General features: G+C 40.0%; 1 protein-coding gene across 5 annotated transcripts in view; it reads left to right on the top strand.

Moving 5' to 3' along the window:
* The window catches only part of ZFYVE26 (zinc finger FYVE-type containing 26), a 47,479-nt gene that overhangs the window by 19,055 nt on the left and 13,037 nt on the right, over nucleotides 1-15,387 (top strand). For 4 of the 5 annotated variants that reach the window (XR_005627065.1, XM_039704999.1, XM_039705001.1 and 1 more), the window contains 14 exons: nucleotides 360-587; nucleotides 1,966-2,071; nucleotides 2,813-3,549; nucleotides 4,114-4,310; nucleotides 5,153-5,257; nucleotides 5,846-5,968; nucleotides 6,899-7,075; nucleotides 8,199-8,445; nucleotides 9,573-9,671; nucleotides 11,303-11,460; nucleotides 12,391-12,560; nucleotides 13,855-13,883; nucleotides 14,955-15,076; nucleotides 15,164-15,384. Coding sequence is in view for 4 of the 5 variants with exons in the window: in XM_039704999.1 (XP_039560933.1) it covers nucleotides 360-587; nucleotides 1,966-2,071; nucleotides 2,813-3,549; nucleotides 4,114-4,310; nucleotides 5,153-5,257; nucleotides 5,846-5,968; nucleotides 6,899-7,075; nucleotides 8,199-8,445; nucleotides 9,573-9,671; nucleotides 11,303-11,460; nucleotides 12,391-12,560; nucleotides 13,855-13,883; nucleotides 14,955-15,076; nucleotides 15,164-15,384 (2,719 nt within the window). In the remaining variant the exon portion in view is untranslated. The remainder of the gene's footprint in view (nucleotides 1-359; nucleotides 588-1,965; nucleotides 2,072-2,812; nucleotides 3,550-4,113; nucleotides 4,311-5,152; nucleotides 5,258-5,845; nucleotides 5,969-6,898; nucleotides 7,076-8,198; nucleotides 8,446-9,572; nucleotides 9,672-11,302; nucleotides 11,461-12,390; nucleotides 12,561-13,854; nucleotides 13,884-14,954; nucleotides 15,077-15,163; nucleotides 15,385-15,387) is intronic. The other variant, XM_039705002.1, reaches the window with a different exon arrangement.

The following is a 15,387-nucleotide window of genomic DNA, read 5'->3' on the forward strand; positions in this document are numbered from 1 at the left end:
CAAATGTTATGGAGCTCAAGGATTGGTCAACACCTGTGTTTTAGAGTAAATGTTAGTGACACAGAACTAGATATATTTTAGGTCTGCCTTAATATAGCTCTAACTTCTCAGTGCCATGGTTATTAATTTAAATAAACTATCGTTTTATTCTGCTGTGAAAATTTCTTTTGGTTTCAATTAAATTATAATGCTTACAGTAAAAATTTCCCTTGCCTTCAGTTAAATTATAATGCTTATACTGAGATCAATAATTGTGGAGAGGAAATAAAGCTAAAACATTTCTCTCTCTTTTTCCCACCTCCCTGTCTCCTTTTTTCTTGACATTCCATCCTTGAATCTTGTCTGTTCTCTTAAACTAGACTCTAAAGGGAGCCTGCTTGGCACCTTGGTGGAGCAGGGCTCTCTCAAACCCATGGAGCTGGAGAAGCACCTGGTTTGGAACCAGACACAGCTCCTGCTGAGAACTCTTGACCAGCATTCCCAAAGCAGGCCAGAGAACAGCACACAGACAAACTTTGTGAAGGCCTTCCTTGACTACATCACTACGCTGGCTGCTGTGGTGTTACGAAGCTTGAATGCAGAGCTAGGTGAGGGGTTTCTGCTGGAAAGTCTGAGCCTAGGTGAAGATACTCAGGCTGTGTAGTCTGGCCAAACTCTGGAAAGTAATTGTGCCAAAATGGTTCCTTGCCTAATGTATCTACTACCTGTGCTTTTGATTTCAACTGATTATTACTTTCTTTTTCTTTTATTTCATAATGCCTAGGCCACCCACAGCCCACATGAAAATAGTTCATGTCAGTGGGAAAATGAGAACAGAAATGCTAACTACTGACCCAGACTCTGCACTCCACTTAGAGTGGAGACAAAACAAACAGCTGTTGAAATCCAAAAATTCTTAGCACTACCCCTGTAAGGTGAGATTGATTTTTGCATCTAGTACATCAGCATGCTGTGTAACTTACAGCTCCCTTAGAGGCAGCAGGCACCCTGCTGCTCCACAGGGATAAGAAAAGAGTGTATAGAAGGCCACGCAGAGGTAACCAGGCAGAATTTTTTATAGAATCAGCAGATAATGGTCCATGAAAAGGAATGTACCATCAGCACATAAAGCTGTCAGAAGAGCAGAACAATTCACTGTGCTCAGTGAAATTGCTTATCCATGTTTTAAAGTTGACACTAATTGAGCCACACTAATGTAAAATACCACAGTATTGATTTCAGGGAATACGTTCCCAAGAGGATAAGAAAAAAGGGCAGAGATCTGTTTGCAGACATGCTGGTTCAGCTCAGGTCACTGCCATGCCAGCCATAACTTTTGTATGGACATGATTTAGTCCTCACTGGCTAAATGCCAAAGCCAAAAATTGCACAAAAATATTCAATGGCTGGGTGAGTTTGGGGAAAATGTTATTGTGTTGGAATATGAAAGGAAAAGGTGAACTTAGGAGAATGTGTCCAAAGTTACTTGATGTAACACTACTTTCCAGCAGTAATGGCCAGGTTTTCACTCTTTTGTAAAAGTACCTGTACACCTGTGAGTTCCCTCTGCCCTTGCTAGCTAACTTTGATAGAGCATGGACTCACCAGTCTACATCCAGAGACTCATCAGGAAATAGTTCTGCATGTTTTCTGCTTCTCACCATAAGTACATATTTTGGTGAAAGTTTGAAGTAGAGTTGCTAAACTGTTTGAACCTAGATCTTGCTTAAAGGATGAAGAATCTCTACTCTACCTGTTTTGGTAGTATGTCCAACATAATATTGCCAAGATTGAGAGGCATATCATAATCATAAATGCCTTGCAGTTTACTCTGGATTTTACCATTCTAATGTGAATTTAGAACCTTGTGAATTTGGTCAAAGTGGTTTAGACTCAGGGCCTTAAAATTTGTATTCCTAAAATAAAAGTTGTATTCAGCTAATATGTTTGTATTGTAATAAGTATTCTGGTGGTTTTTTCCCTAAGATGTATCTGCAGAAGTGAAAGTAGGAAACCCGTTCATACTGTTACAGCAGAGTCCATCTCAGCTGCTTTCCCAGCTTGTTTTTGAGAGGCAAGTTCATCCTGACAGGTCAGTGTTTTTTCAGATTATGTACTCCTGGAGGTTATTTTGGTATTGGTGACTTTTACCTCAGCCATGATTAAGTTCTTTGGTTACTTATCACAGGTAGTACAGCCTGCTGTGTCCCTCCGGCTGATCACTTGATGCTGCAAAGATTGGTGTGCCGGGAGGAGCTTAGTCAGTGCCTTCTCCATCAGCTTGAAGATTTTTGATTGGGAGAACAATGGCTCCTTATTTTTAACAATTACTATCTCTTATGAAGTGAGAATGGAATTATGTGGGTTTTTTTTAAACTGTGTGACAGTTCAGAGGAGTGCACTTGCAGCTTGTCAATGTAATACAATAAAGTAGGCCAGTAGGTTTTAGTAAGAATACTGGGCATGATGCTTGCTCTGGTCAGCAGGTAAACTGGACAATCTAGACTCCTTCCATTGCAACTACTAAATTAGGTTGGCATGGAAACTGTCTGATTTGATGAGGTAGCTTTTAAAAAGATGAGCGCTAATGAACTATTTTAGTAGCTTGCATTTAGGTAAAAGACAATGTTTGAGGAGTAAGTTCCTTTTCTGTAAAGGAATGGCAGCATAAGCTCTGAGTTAAAATAGTATATGTAATCTTCTTGTGTATGTACCTGTGAAGAATATTAGGGGGCTTGTGTTCTCAAAGCATTTGGAAGCTATATGAAAATATGTAATTATAAAGTACCTTTTATATGTGCTGGGTAAGCTGGTTCTGTTTTCAATCCTACAGACTTTCTGCTCTCTTGGCTAAAGAAGGGTTGAACCTGAATGTGCAGCAAGTCATTGTTAGCTCTTGCTGTGAACCACTGTCCTTGTGCAGTGCAAGGCAAAACAGCCAGGCAAAGTCTCTTCTGACAAACATCAGCAACTTGACACACCAGTGTGCCTGCCGCTGCCTGCCAGATGTTGAAATACCTATTCACAGTTCTGCAGTGACCTCTGAGGATATCTCCACTCAGGCCTCATCCTCTCTGAATGACTTGAGCCAGCACACGCTGACTGCCTCCTCCCTGGACTTCCTGAAGTCTCAGTCAAAACTAATGGCTACAGTGGCATGTCTAAGTGCATCTAATATACAGAAAATTCACAAATCAAGTTTGTCTTGGATGGAATTTCGGGGCAAACGGGAGGTGCCCTTAGGCTTGGAACAGATTTCCAGGGAGTGTGAGGCATTATTGAAGGAGTTCCCAATATTGGAACGATTTCTTCTTGCTATGTTTGACCCATTTCTGAATCAAGGGGAAGGTAGCAGTTTGGCTGCTGTCTTCTCTGGCAAGGCATATATGTCTCTGGTTCTCCTAGGATTACATTCCACCACAGCTGTTAAAGTGTTAACAGGAGTCTTTGAAAAAGCTCTTGTGGCAAAGGATTGGGACAGAGCTCTGAAGGTCTTGGATCTGTACTGTCAGGATGTGGAGGAAGTGGTTAATGTGAAGGATGCTGTGCTGAGTTGTGCAGCTACTGAAGGTAAGAAGGATTAAGTCAGGCTTTTTCCCTCTTTTTTTCTTTGATCCTTTTTTTTAAAATAAAGAATGCAGCCTGGATCAAAACGTAAAAACTAAAGTAGTGGTCCTTGGGCAAATCCAGAGATGGAAATAGATAATTTTCCTTTCTTTATCCTGAATTTGCTTTCTGTAATGGTGTTGTTTCTGTTTCACAAATGTGCAAATCATGACCAATTTAGTACAAGAGAACTGGAATGCATCTCTTGTATTATTTTTATGTGAAGAGCTGAATACATCAGGACACAGTAATCATTGTACTGTTAATGGAACGTCTCTCACAGTAGTGTCATTGTTATTCATGGATGATGTGATCTGTGAAAGGTGCCTTTTGGAGTCTGAATAGTAAGCACATCATGCTAACTTTGGATGCTTCCCAAAAATTTGATGCTTGGGCTGACTCTTAAAAAGATTTTTCAGCCCTGTCAGTGTTTCTTTTGTTGATGTGGTCCAGAAAGGATAAGGATTTTTTTTTATTTTCCGAATTGTAGAAACTGAATTTCAAATCAGTGTTTTGTTTCCTCCACAGATAAGGATGGTTGGCAATACTTGTTCCCTGTAAAAAATGCGGTGTTGAGAAGTAGACTGGCCCTGCGCTGCCTGGACAAGTGGCCCCTTGATGCCTGTTTGGAAATTCTAGCTTACTGCATTTCTGATCTGGGTGTACCTCATGAACTAAAAGCCAATCTGCAGAGCAGGAAAAAAGAACTTCAGGTTTATCAAAAGGTACAAAGTCATTCTTCAAGTAACTAGTGAGATGAAATAGGCAGCAGGAAGCAGATATTGCTTGCCCCCTGAGAAGCTTTAGCCCTTGATTCTTTTTTGGTCATAAGAGCTTTTCAAGTCTTTTATCCAAAACAGTTCATGTGAAGTACTGTAGTATCCAATTAACACTCAGCTTCCATCCTTCACAAGTTTCCAACTCCCCTATTCGTATTCTGGTCTGCAAACATGTTTAGATATAAACATTTTTGTGAGCCTGATTGTTTTGCAAAGTATTTTCTATTCTATGCAAATTCTAGGGCCTCTGGAAGCTTTCCGTGGCAGTTAATAATTTTAGAAGTTTAAGAAATGCAGATGGTGTACAAGACTAGTGGTCCAAGGAGCAAGTTTGTGTTGCAGTCAGTTCTAACTGCAGTGTAGTGCAGATACCCTTCAGTCAGACAGGCTGACCTGGAGTTCAGCACAGACTGAAAAGCCAAACAGCAAAATAAGGAGCCATCCCTGCTGAGTTCTGCCTGGTGGGAGTTCTGCTAGCTGACAGCTCGCTTGTCTCTGTGTTAGTGCCAGCAATGTCTGTGTACTTTTACATCCATAATTATGGCCATCTAATCTTTGAGAAAGCTTCCTTGTTGCTTTGTAGACTCACATCTGTGAAAACTGTGGAGTGTTTTTTTGGGTGCAAGGGCATTACATCATCCCTGAAAAGGGCTAGACGTGGTCTCCTTTTTGACTTTATGTTTCTGTGAAGCAGCTCTTGATGTGATCAGCTCAGCTGTTTTCTTAGGCTATTGATTGCCATTAATTGAAATTCTGTAGTTTATCCTACTGTATATTAACTTTTTCAGATTTTGAATGTGCAAAATGAACCATTGTGGAATGACTGGCAGGATCTGAAAAAAGCCTGCACTGATGACCCCCAGGCTGTCATGAATATCATTATGAAAGCAAAGGTTAGACATCATCATGTGAATTTTGTTGAATTAGATTGCATTAAACTTCAGTTAAACAAATTCATTGAAATAGCATCTTAAAATAATGATCAGTGGAGATTACCTTGGGAGGAAAGATTCCTTTACTCAGCTCTGTGCTACAGAAACAAATAGAGATCTGTGTTTAATGGATTTACATGTAATTAATAATTTTAAGTTTTAGTTTAAACTCTTACTCTGAGTATAACCTGTTCTTTTCTTTTACAATTTTGAAGATTTTAAAATAGCATAACTTTGGTCGTAATACAGATTTGATTATTAGGGAAATGCTGATATTGTAAATCTGGCTGGCAAGTGTCTTTCTGAAAACCAGCTTGTCTACTAGTTACTACTTGTTTACTTGCTCTAAGGTAAACAAGGTATTTTGAATGCAGGCTGTGACTGATTAAATTGACTGTCATCTTCCCTTGTCAATGTAATTAATTTTTTTTTAATCTGGGAGGGGAGTCTCAGCTAGAGAATCTCTTAATCAGAACTTTGGGAGAAACAACTGTATCAAGGAGGGCAGAGTTTGTCCTTTTGTTTGTAATTTTTTAAAAAATTCTTCAGGATTATGAATTGTGTGAGGAATGGGGACACTTGTATCCTGTTCCAAGAGAAGACTTGATCAACCTTCACCGTGAGCACCTTCTCCACTTACTGGAGATGAGAGACATGGAAAAGGCATTGCAGGTAATATCAAGACGTTCTCAGCCTCATATCCATAGATCAAACAAGATGACAGCTGTTTTGCCTGCCTTCACTGTATGTGTTTTCATGGTCTTTTCTCTTCCACCTTCAAGAGATGTTACTTGCTTAGATAAGCTTTTAGAATCCTAGCTCTCCCCTGTTCTGCTTAAGTAAAAATCCGGCTTGGCAATTTAGTTCTTGGACCTAATAGCATAAATGTCACTTACATGCAAATACAAGGCTCCTTTTATTAGAAGAATCATAACAAAGCATGTCAGTGCTGCTTAAGCAGAAGAATCAGAAGTGAAACTAATAACATGAATTGGTCAGCTGGGCTTCAGTGCCCACATTAGAGGTGTGAACATTTTTGGTTTTAATAATGGTGGAGCTGTCACTTAGAGAGTGAATTAATTTGCTGGCTGGAGCACTGTAGGCTGTGGTGGTTGTGAGGGTCCCAGGATGAGGGAAGAGATGAATCTGACTCCATGTTCTTAGAAGGCTGATTTATTATATTATGATATGATATTACATTAGAAGAAATGCTATACTAAAGGTATGCTATAGAAAGATAAAGGATACATCAGAAGGCTAGAAAAGAATGAATAACAAAAACCTGTGACTCCTCAGAGAGTCACTCACCACTGGCTGTGATTGTCATTAAGTAAAAACAATTCACATGGAACCAGTCAAAGATGCACCTGTTGGAAAACAACCTCCAGACCACATTCCAAAGCAGCAAACACAGGAGAAGAAAATCAGATAATTATGGTTACATTTTTCTCTGAGGCTTCTCAGCTTCCCAGGAGAAGAAATCCTGGCGAAGGGATTTTTCAGAAAATATCATGGTGACAGTAGGGTAATAAACTGTCATGCACAGAAGGCTGCCTTCCAGGCATGTTGTAGAATTTCACTGTGTTTTGTTTGGTTTTGTAGCTTTTACAAAGAATCGAAGACCCTGGTGTTTGCCTTGCTATCAGTGAGCAGTCCCTGGACCAGCACCCGAACTTGGCAGCCTCTCATTTCTTGGCTGATTACCTCACAGCTCACTTCTATTCCAGTCTGACAACAGCACGCCGGAATGAAATCCAGGCACTCTATATAGGATCTAAGGTCAGTGAAACCCCTGCCTCGAGGGATGAACAGCAATAAATAGCTATACATAATTTTGTCATGCATAGTATTTTCATAATATAAAAAGCCTGTAGGTTTTATCAGAGCATTCTCACTACACCAGGTCTAAGATCCTGAGTCTCAGGATCCAAAGGAGAGTTAGAGATGGCTTAAAGCTTCTCTTTCCTTTCTCCATTTTTGCAGTTCCATAGTATGAACAAAGCAGTCTTGGGTTTGAGCTATGGGTAGTGGAGGAGCACACAGGCTGAAAGAAGATAAGGTGGAATAAAATAAAATTGTGGAGTTTATCAGAAAAGTTGCTATCTTTGTCCCAGGTGAAGAAGGAAGTATTCTTAACTTACTCTGTTATCAGTATCTCCAGGTGTCCTGCGTATGCCCACCCTTATGGTGATTTTTTGACTTCATGTTTCTCCCAAGTGCCTTCCAGAGGTGGAGAGTATCACTCCTCATTCTGGATGGCCACTTCCTTTACAGAAGTCACACAGGTTCTGTGCTCAGCCTGGGAATAGATGCATTAATCTGCAGATAACCTTAGTTAAATGCATTCCATGTAAACAAAATGCAGTGCTTTTGGTAATGTCTGTTTCAGTGCAGGACTGTAAACAGCAGCTTGCTCCAGTATGTGCCACAACAGTACTTTGCTGGGCTGCCTGTTTGTTTACTTGTTCCTTCTGAAGATATGACTTAGTTTGAAAAGCATTCATGTTAACTGTCCATCTAGAGGAGAATTGCTCTTATTTTCTCCTCTTTAACATTTCCTCAAATGAGAGAAGGATAATGGTTGGGTTAATATGCTTTTTATGTGCTGTACTCTGATACAACATACTTGTCACAGGGTCACAGGTTTCACTCTTCCATAGTCTCTGAAATAAGGCAGTGTTTTATAGAATGGAAAGTGGAAGCTAAGTGATTCTGTAAATCCTCTTAATAATTCTGTAACAGAAGTAGGAATTGGTCTGAGAAGTCCCGCCCCCTTTTTTGACCTCCACCTGTCATTCCATTCTCTGCATAAGGTATTGCTCTAGTTTCTTGTCTTTAATCTCACAGAAACACATATTTAAAGGTGTGTGATTTTATGATACTTTTTTTTCTTGTGTCTCAGGTGCTGCTGACTCTGCCTGAACTTTCCCGTGTTAACTACTTCCACCTCTCCTCAAGGCCACTGCTCATGCTGGAGCAGCTCCTCATGAATATGAAGGTGGACTGGGTAGCTGTAGCTGTGCAGACACTGCACCAGCTCTTAGCTGGGCAGGAAATTGGTATTACTGTAGAAGACATTGACAGTTTGCTTTCCAAGTATGCAGAAAAAGCTCTCAACTTCCCTTTCACATTAAAGGAAAAGAGATCAGGTAACTGTCTGTCAGAATGCTGTTTTTCATTTGGGAAAGAAGGGCCAAAATCTTCCCAGAATAATTTCAGCAATCATGCCATAAGATTTTTTAGATGTGTGCCTCCAGTCTCCCTCTAGCCCAGAACCTGTCCTTAAAATCTTTGCCTTTTTTGTAAATAGATGTTTTCAAGGACCAACAACTCCAAAAGTTTCTCAGACTTTTTTCTATTGTTCTTTTTTCAGGTTTCTTTTCTTGTGTAATACTGATCAGTTCTATTTTACCCCTGTTTAATTCAAAGTCACTTACAACTTAAACACTTCCAAAACCTGCAGCCAACTACATCTGCCCTCAAGTAGAATGGGGATTTAGTCCTCTATAGTATTTCCTCCTACCAGAGTCCTATTCTTTTTTCATATAGAAAGCTTCTAGACTCATAGTTCTGTTTAACAGTCTTGTTGGGGTTCTCCTCTCTGGCTTGTCAATCCCTTCACCTACAAGTAGGTGTACTACATACTTCCTACATGTTGTCTTTGAGTCTCATGCACTTGGCTTCTTTTAAGGTTTTAGAACTGGAACAGCAGAGGGTGCTGCAGATCCATTCCAATGCTTTTGTGTCGCTATATTAAAAACATATGGGGTTCTGTACCTATCTATATCTATTTATATCTGCTGATATGGTACCAATTTGCATTATGCCAGTTTCCAAGTGTTGGCTTCATTTTGTGATTTAAAGATGCAGCTCTTGCTAACATAAAAGCATCAGACTTAACTATCTCTTCTTGCCAAATGGTCTATAATTTTGCAAGTATGCATGTTCCTTCCACTGCAAGGTGAAGCATTCAATACTTGCCATGAGCATCTTGTATTAATCAATTGTTTTCACATCTCTGCTGCATTGTTCCTATAGCTGTCTTTACTCCCTCACTTTGATAAGGATTCCTTTCTTTTTTTTTTAGGTAATGGAATTTTATACAGTTTTGCATTAATTGCTGTGGTCTAATTTGCATGCAAAACATAGCCTTGTTTTGTGCTGACCTTCTTATATACTCCTGTGAATGGATTCCTCTAATCTTCTTGAAAACAGGTAGATGTCTTGACCAGTATTGTCCTCTGATTTTTCCTCCTCTTTCTTGTCTTTGTCCTAGATTCTCTGATACGCATTCAAGAAAGTCTCAATCAGGTATTGGAGTGTGAAGCATTGTCTAAATCAGTATCATCAGAACTATCTCCTGTCAGCCTTACTGGTAAGGTTAAGACCTTGGTGCCTCTTGGGGTTTAACCTCAGCAGCAACCACAGCTGCTTGATCATTCCCCCACCAGCCCTTTCACAGGTGGGATGCAGAGGAGATTTGGAAAAGGGTACAACTTGTGGGTTGAGGTAAGGACAGTTGATTAACTGAAATAAAGTAAAATATAGTAATAATAATCATGAAAACGGAGATAAGAAAAATAGAAAAGAAGAACAAAACCCAAGAAAAACAAATGCTGTATAATACAATTGCTTAGCACCTGCTGACCGGTGCCCAACCCATTCTCCAGTGTGGATCAACCCCTGCCAGCCATTTTCTTCCAGTTCATTCCCTGGGTATGCCATTCTACAGTCCTTGAAGTGTTTTTTCCCTAGGATGGCTGTTGTGACCTGAGGAAAATAGCACACCTTGTCTTGTCTGAGAGGCTCCACTTACAGTCCTCAGACACAAGAAAATGGAAACGAAGCAATTTAAGCCAGAACAGCTGGAGAATATTTGTAGCTGAGAAACAACCAGAAACTCTTCTGCAGGTTCTATTCAGCAACTCATGCAAGAGATGCACAGTCTGTGTGTGCTCTCAGGAAAAGATTAACAGAATATCCTCAGACCTCCAAGAGTGATGATTCTTAGCAAGTAATGGGCCTGGACTAGAGCTGCAGAATGATATCCTGATCTACAGTTTAGGGTGTCTGGACTATTTCCTGCTTCTGTATCCTGAAATGAAGATTCTTCTTGCTTACATCAAGTGACAGCAGTGTTTTGGATTTGGCTGTGTAGCTCTTCAGTTTTTTCTTATAGTGGTCAGTCTAATATCTCTGTCCTGTTAAAAAACTTGAATGCACGGTCCTTTAATGTTTGTTTGGAATCTGCTATCTACTTGAATGAGAATGAGTTAGCTTTAGTGAAATGGTAATTTTTGTTCTTCTTTAGTTTAATATGTATGTACACAGAAGGTGGCTTGCAGGGCTGCAGGGATATGTTGAACTTCGTAATTAACCTGTTGTGTAACTGACTCACATCATATAAGTTAAAAGCCTATCTAATACTGTAAACTTCATTCAATGAGTATTTCATTGTGGGGGTCAAAGATGCCAAAGGCCGCACTTAAATTCCTGCCTCTGTGAACTGATTTCCCCACAGTAGGTTGAAAAGGCAACCAGAATGGGGAGGGCTAGGCTGTAGCTAGCTATGCCACATCTCCCCTGAGATAACAAAGGAAACTCCCAGTCTTCAGGAATGTCAACACTGGGTACACTTAAGATTCTATTTTCTCCTGTATTACTTTTTGGTATCCAATGACCATGGTATTTTTTTTCGTCCTCCAAGTCTCTGCTTGTGATACAAGAAGAGATGTTGACACATTGTCTTATACCTCTGCAATTGTTGTGGAAAAAGTCTCATAATAAGTACATTCTGTTGCTTATCAGCAATCTTAGTTTAAAGCATATATATTCCTTATACAATGTTACTCTGCCATGCCTAGCTGAAAGATAATGATAGTAGTCATCTTGTGAGGCAGAAAGATCTTTCAACCTCATTGGGTCTGTAGTGTTTTCTGGTACTTAAGACTCTATTAAACAGCTTAAATCCCATTCCATATTTTTCTTGGCCTGGCTCATTTTCAGGTGTAACCATATCTGCAAGTCCCAGAGATAGAAGTCTGCCCCAGAACTTGTTTCCTCAAGAATTTGTGCCTCCTGAGAAGCCACCACCCAAGCAGCAATGGATACCTGATGACACTGAAACGATATGTATGGTTTGCAAAACTGAACGCTTTACTATGGTAAGGAGCAAAAATGAAGTTCAGACATTCCTAGAACTACAGCCTTAATATGAGCACTTCTCATAGTCTATGTCCTGAAAGACCTGAGCTACTGCACCAGGTTTGTCTGCATCACCATGGGCCCAACAAGATTGCCAGTCCTTTGGTATTTAACCTGTGGTTTCTATTTAGAGTGGTCAAGGAGACTGGTAAACGTTAGCTCCTTGCAGAGTTCTGTGAAGTGATAGAGCCTAAAGAGGAAATCTGGTCATCAGAGAGAAGACAATTATGGGATCTCAAAAATGTGTAACAGCAGCAGTATTAATATTCCAAAAGGCTGCCTAATTTACTCTGCTGGCAAGAAATAACATGATCACTGTATGATTCAGACTATGAGTATAGAAAATTAAATCTTTGCTGTTGGTTACACTTTTCTAAAAATGATTGTTTCACAGAGTTCTCAACTTGAGAACTGCATGGGTGCTTTGAGAACATTAATTTTTAGTTTTGCAGGTGTGCTGGCAATTTATCTTCTGCTGCTTAGAAACAGTACTGTTATCTCAAAAGTATCTGCTGCTTTTGAATTTGGAAATTTCTACAATGGCATCAGGGAAAACAGTCTAGAGCTTTTAACTTTCCCAGGACATGATCTAATTAGCTTTGTGATTAAAACTGGGATAATTTAAGTAATAGAAAGTCCAAGGCTGCTGCAAACATGTTTTAAATACTGGCCTCTGGGCTTGGGGGTTGATTTTTTTTTTCCTTTGCTATGCTTTCTTCAAAAAGGAATTTTAACAGGGAGAATCAGTCACTGTATACTTCTGAAAAGAATTATCCTGCATGGTGTTTCCTCTCTTCAAATGGAATAAGTTTATGTATGAGTAGAGAGAGAAGCAGGAGGGGACTTCAGTAAATTCTCTTTGTGGCTCATCCATGACCTCTTGTGCTCAGTTTAACAGGCGCCATCACTGCAGGCGCTGTGGCAGGCTGGTGTGCAGCTCTTGCTCCACCAAGAAAATGGAAATAGAAGCTTGCAGAGAAAATCTGTCTCGTGTGTGTGATCAATGCTATAGCTACTACAACAGAGAAAACGTGCCTGGCTTGGTGCAAGACACGAGCACGTAAGTCCTTCTGTCCTAGTTCTCCTCAATTTTCAGCAGAGTGCATGAATGGAATGAGAGAGTCATAAGTATTTGGATTTATCTGGATAATGTAACATCAGCCATTTGGCATCCAGCTGTTGGGATTTTCAGGTGTGGGAATGTTCCTTATGCCTCACTTTACTTTTCACATTGGATAGAACATTGGACGGCTAGGCAAATTCTTTGAGTCTTTAAGTATCAATAATTCTTTAAACATCAATTAATCACTAACCTAAGAATTGAATGCTTTGATGCAAAACATAGCACAAATTGCTACAGTGTGACAAAGTTCCTTGCAATATACCCAACTTCTGGATTAATATTGCATGTTGACTAGCTCTGTTGAACATATCAGTGTTTTAGTTATTCCATAATCCCTCAATTATGGCTCCCTGAAGCCTTGGGAATTAAAAAGCAAGTTTCTGATTAGACAGGCTTTGAAACTGCCTTTAATAAAAGGGACAGCTGTGATGGCAGATTTTCATTATGTGGTTGCTTTCAGCTGAGAATTGGACTGAAGTTCATTGTGTGTACACAGGTTAGCTGGTGAAAAGTGCAGCTGAAAAGAGGTTTACTCTCTGTGACCTTGAGCTGGCTTGACAGGGTCACAGAGAATAGGATTTACCCTTTCCAGCCATGTTTTCATTTCCTCTTTTCCTATCGAGCCTGCAGAGACCAGTACCTACTATGCCAGGATCAGCAGGCTTCCTAGGAAAAGAGCAATTCTGTGCAGCTCTGAAGTGGAACCTGTGAAAAACAAGCAGTCACTTGCAGCTGAACAGTTTGTGTCAGAATGGTTGCTTACATTGCCAGGTTAGGCCAGCAGCGCTCAACACTGTGCTTGAATGCCACCTGCCAGGTTTTAATTAATTGTCTGGGGTTTTTTATAGTTGCCTTGTTTGTATATCAAACCCAGCTAAATCTTAAGGGCAAGGGTTCCAAAGGCTTCATTTTAGCTCTGACTTGTCCTGATACTGGGCTGCTCTTGTTCTCAGTGTCTGCTTTTTTATGATGTGTGCAACGATGCTGTTCCTACAGAAGGCCATAAGAGCTAATTACTTGGTGCAGTTGAAATACAACAGTACAGAGGCAGAATCTTAGATTTCTAAGCAGAAGGAATTAGGGGCAGGGCAGTGTGTTGAAAAGGACAGGTAGGGATAGCTGTTGGGTTTTTACTTCTGAGGAGGGTAGCCATATTGATGTCTGCTTTAAAACCATGTTCCCCCAATGTGCTGAAGTAGGTATGATGGTTCTTTCTGTCATTTTATTACAGCAGAAAAGAAGATCTGGATCAAGTGGAAGGTAAGGAATACAGTAATGTCAAAACTCAGCTTTTTAAAGTGCCTGATTAACAGTTAGATACTGGAAGGTGATACACCTAGTTGCAGCTAAAGGGTGATCAAAACTTCAGTTACAAAATATCACTGATAGTTTTTGCATGTGCAGGCTGAAATTGAGCATTTCACACTTCTGTGAATGAAAATTGAGACGTAGGAGAAAATCTGTGCCAATATTGAATGTGTTAGATGGGTGTTATAGAAAGAAACTGAAAAGGAGTTGGAGAATCCACTTTTCATTCTAGAAACAGTGAGAGGCAGTGGTGTGAGTAGGAATTAATTAGCTCGCTACAGAGCAGTGCTGAGAGATCCTCTTTTTATAAACCATGACAATTCAATTCTGAGTACCACTGCAGTGTGCTGTGGTGTTTTATAACTCTTCTGAGTTACAAGTTTCAAAACAAGTACTTCCTTAAGTACTTGGAGGAAAGAAAACTTCTTTTCACAGAAATTATATTTCTTGAATCATTTGATCAGAACTCCAGTTTTCTGCAGTACTATTTTATAAGAAAATTTAACATTAGAAGTTAGGTCTTCTTAAAATCGTTTGGCCTAAGGCTCATGGGCAAATTACCTGAATTTTGGAAAGAACATAGAGGTGGTTAAGTCAATTTACCTTTTCTTTTACAACTGTTTTTTATTTTCCCCTTCAAGCTGAAACCCACAGCTCTCATATTTCCAGTTCCTTCCTGCTCAGAAATATTTAATAAATTGCCTAAGGGGAGGATAAAGAGGAAAGGCTGCTGTGCTTGATGCCCAATAGCTTAAGAGTTAAAAAATAATTTGAAAATATGTTACTGGAACCAGTTTTTGGTAAGAGTGACAGTAAGTTTAGGTATGATGTGGCAGCCTGATGAGAGAAGGAAATGTTTCTGTGATGTGTGCTGGACATGTGATTCTGGCAGGAAATGGCACAGTGAGAGGACTATAGATGACTGTTTTTTGAGAGATAGGAATGTTCTGCATTATGTGTCCTTAGCTGGGCTTGTTGCTTCTTGTGCAGTGATTTTACTGGGTGTTTCCTTTTTTGCTGTAGAAACTTCTAATAATGAATGTTCCACAGTGGTACGAATACCCAAGGCAACTGAGCTTGAATGGATTTTTTCCCTGAATGAGGAGGAGAATGAAATTGTACGCAGAGAATTTTATTATGAGCAGGTGAGGTTGTGAGAGTGTGCAGTATAAGCAGTTCACTGGGGAACTACCTCAATACCTATATTTGTTTGTCTTTCCTCAAATTGTCAGGCTCCCAGCTCTTCCTTGTGTATTGCCATCCTTAGCCTGCACAGTGACAGCATAGTGTGTGGCCACCAACTGATAGAACACTGCTGCAAGTTGTCCCAAGGGCTCACTAATCCTGAGGTGGATGCTGGACTCCTCGTGGACATCATGAAACAATTGCTCTTCAGTGCTAAAATGATGTTTGTAAAAGCTGGAAGGAGCCAGGACCTAGCTCTCTGTGACAGGTG

The sequence above is a fragment of the Passer montanus genome, unplaced genomic scaffold (genome assembly GCF_014805655.1).
Source record: "Passer montanus isolate IOZ18808 unplaced genomic scaffold, ASM1480565v1 scaffold18, whole genome shotgun sequence".
Taxonomy (NCBI): domain Eukaryota; kingdom Metazoa; phylum Chordata; class Aves; order Passeriformes; family Passeridae; genus Passer; species Passer montanus.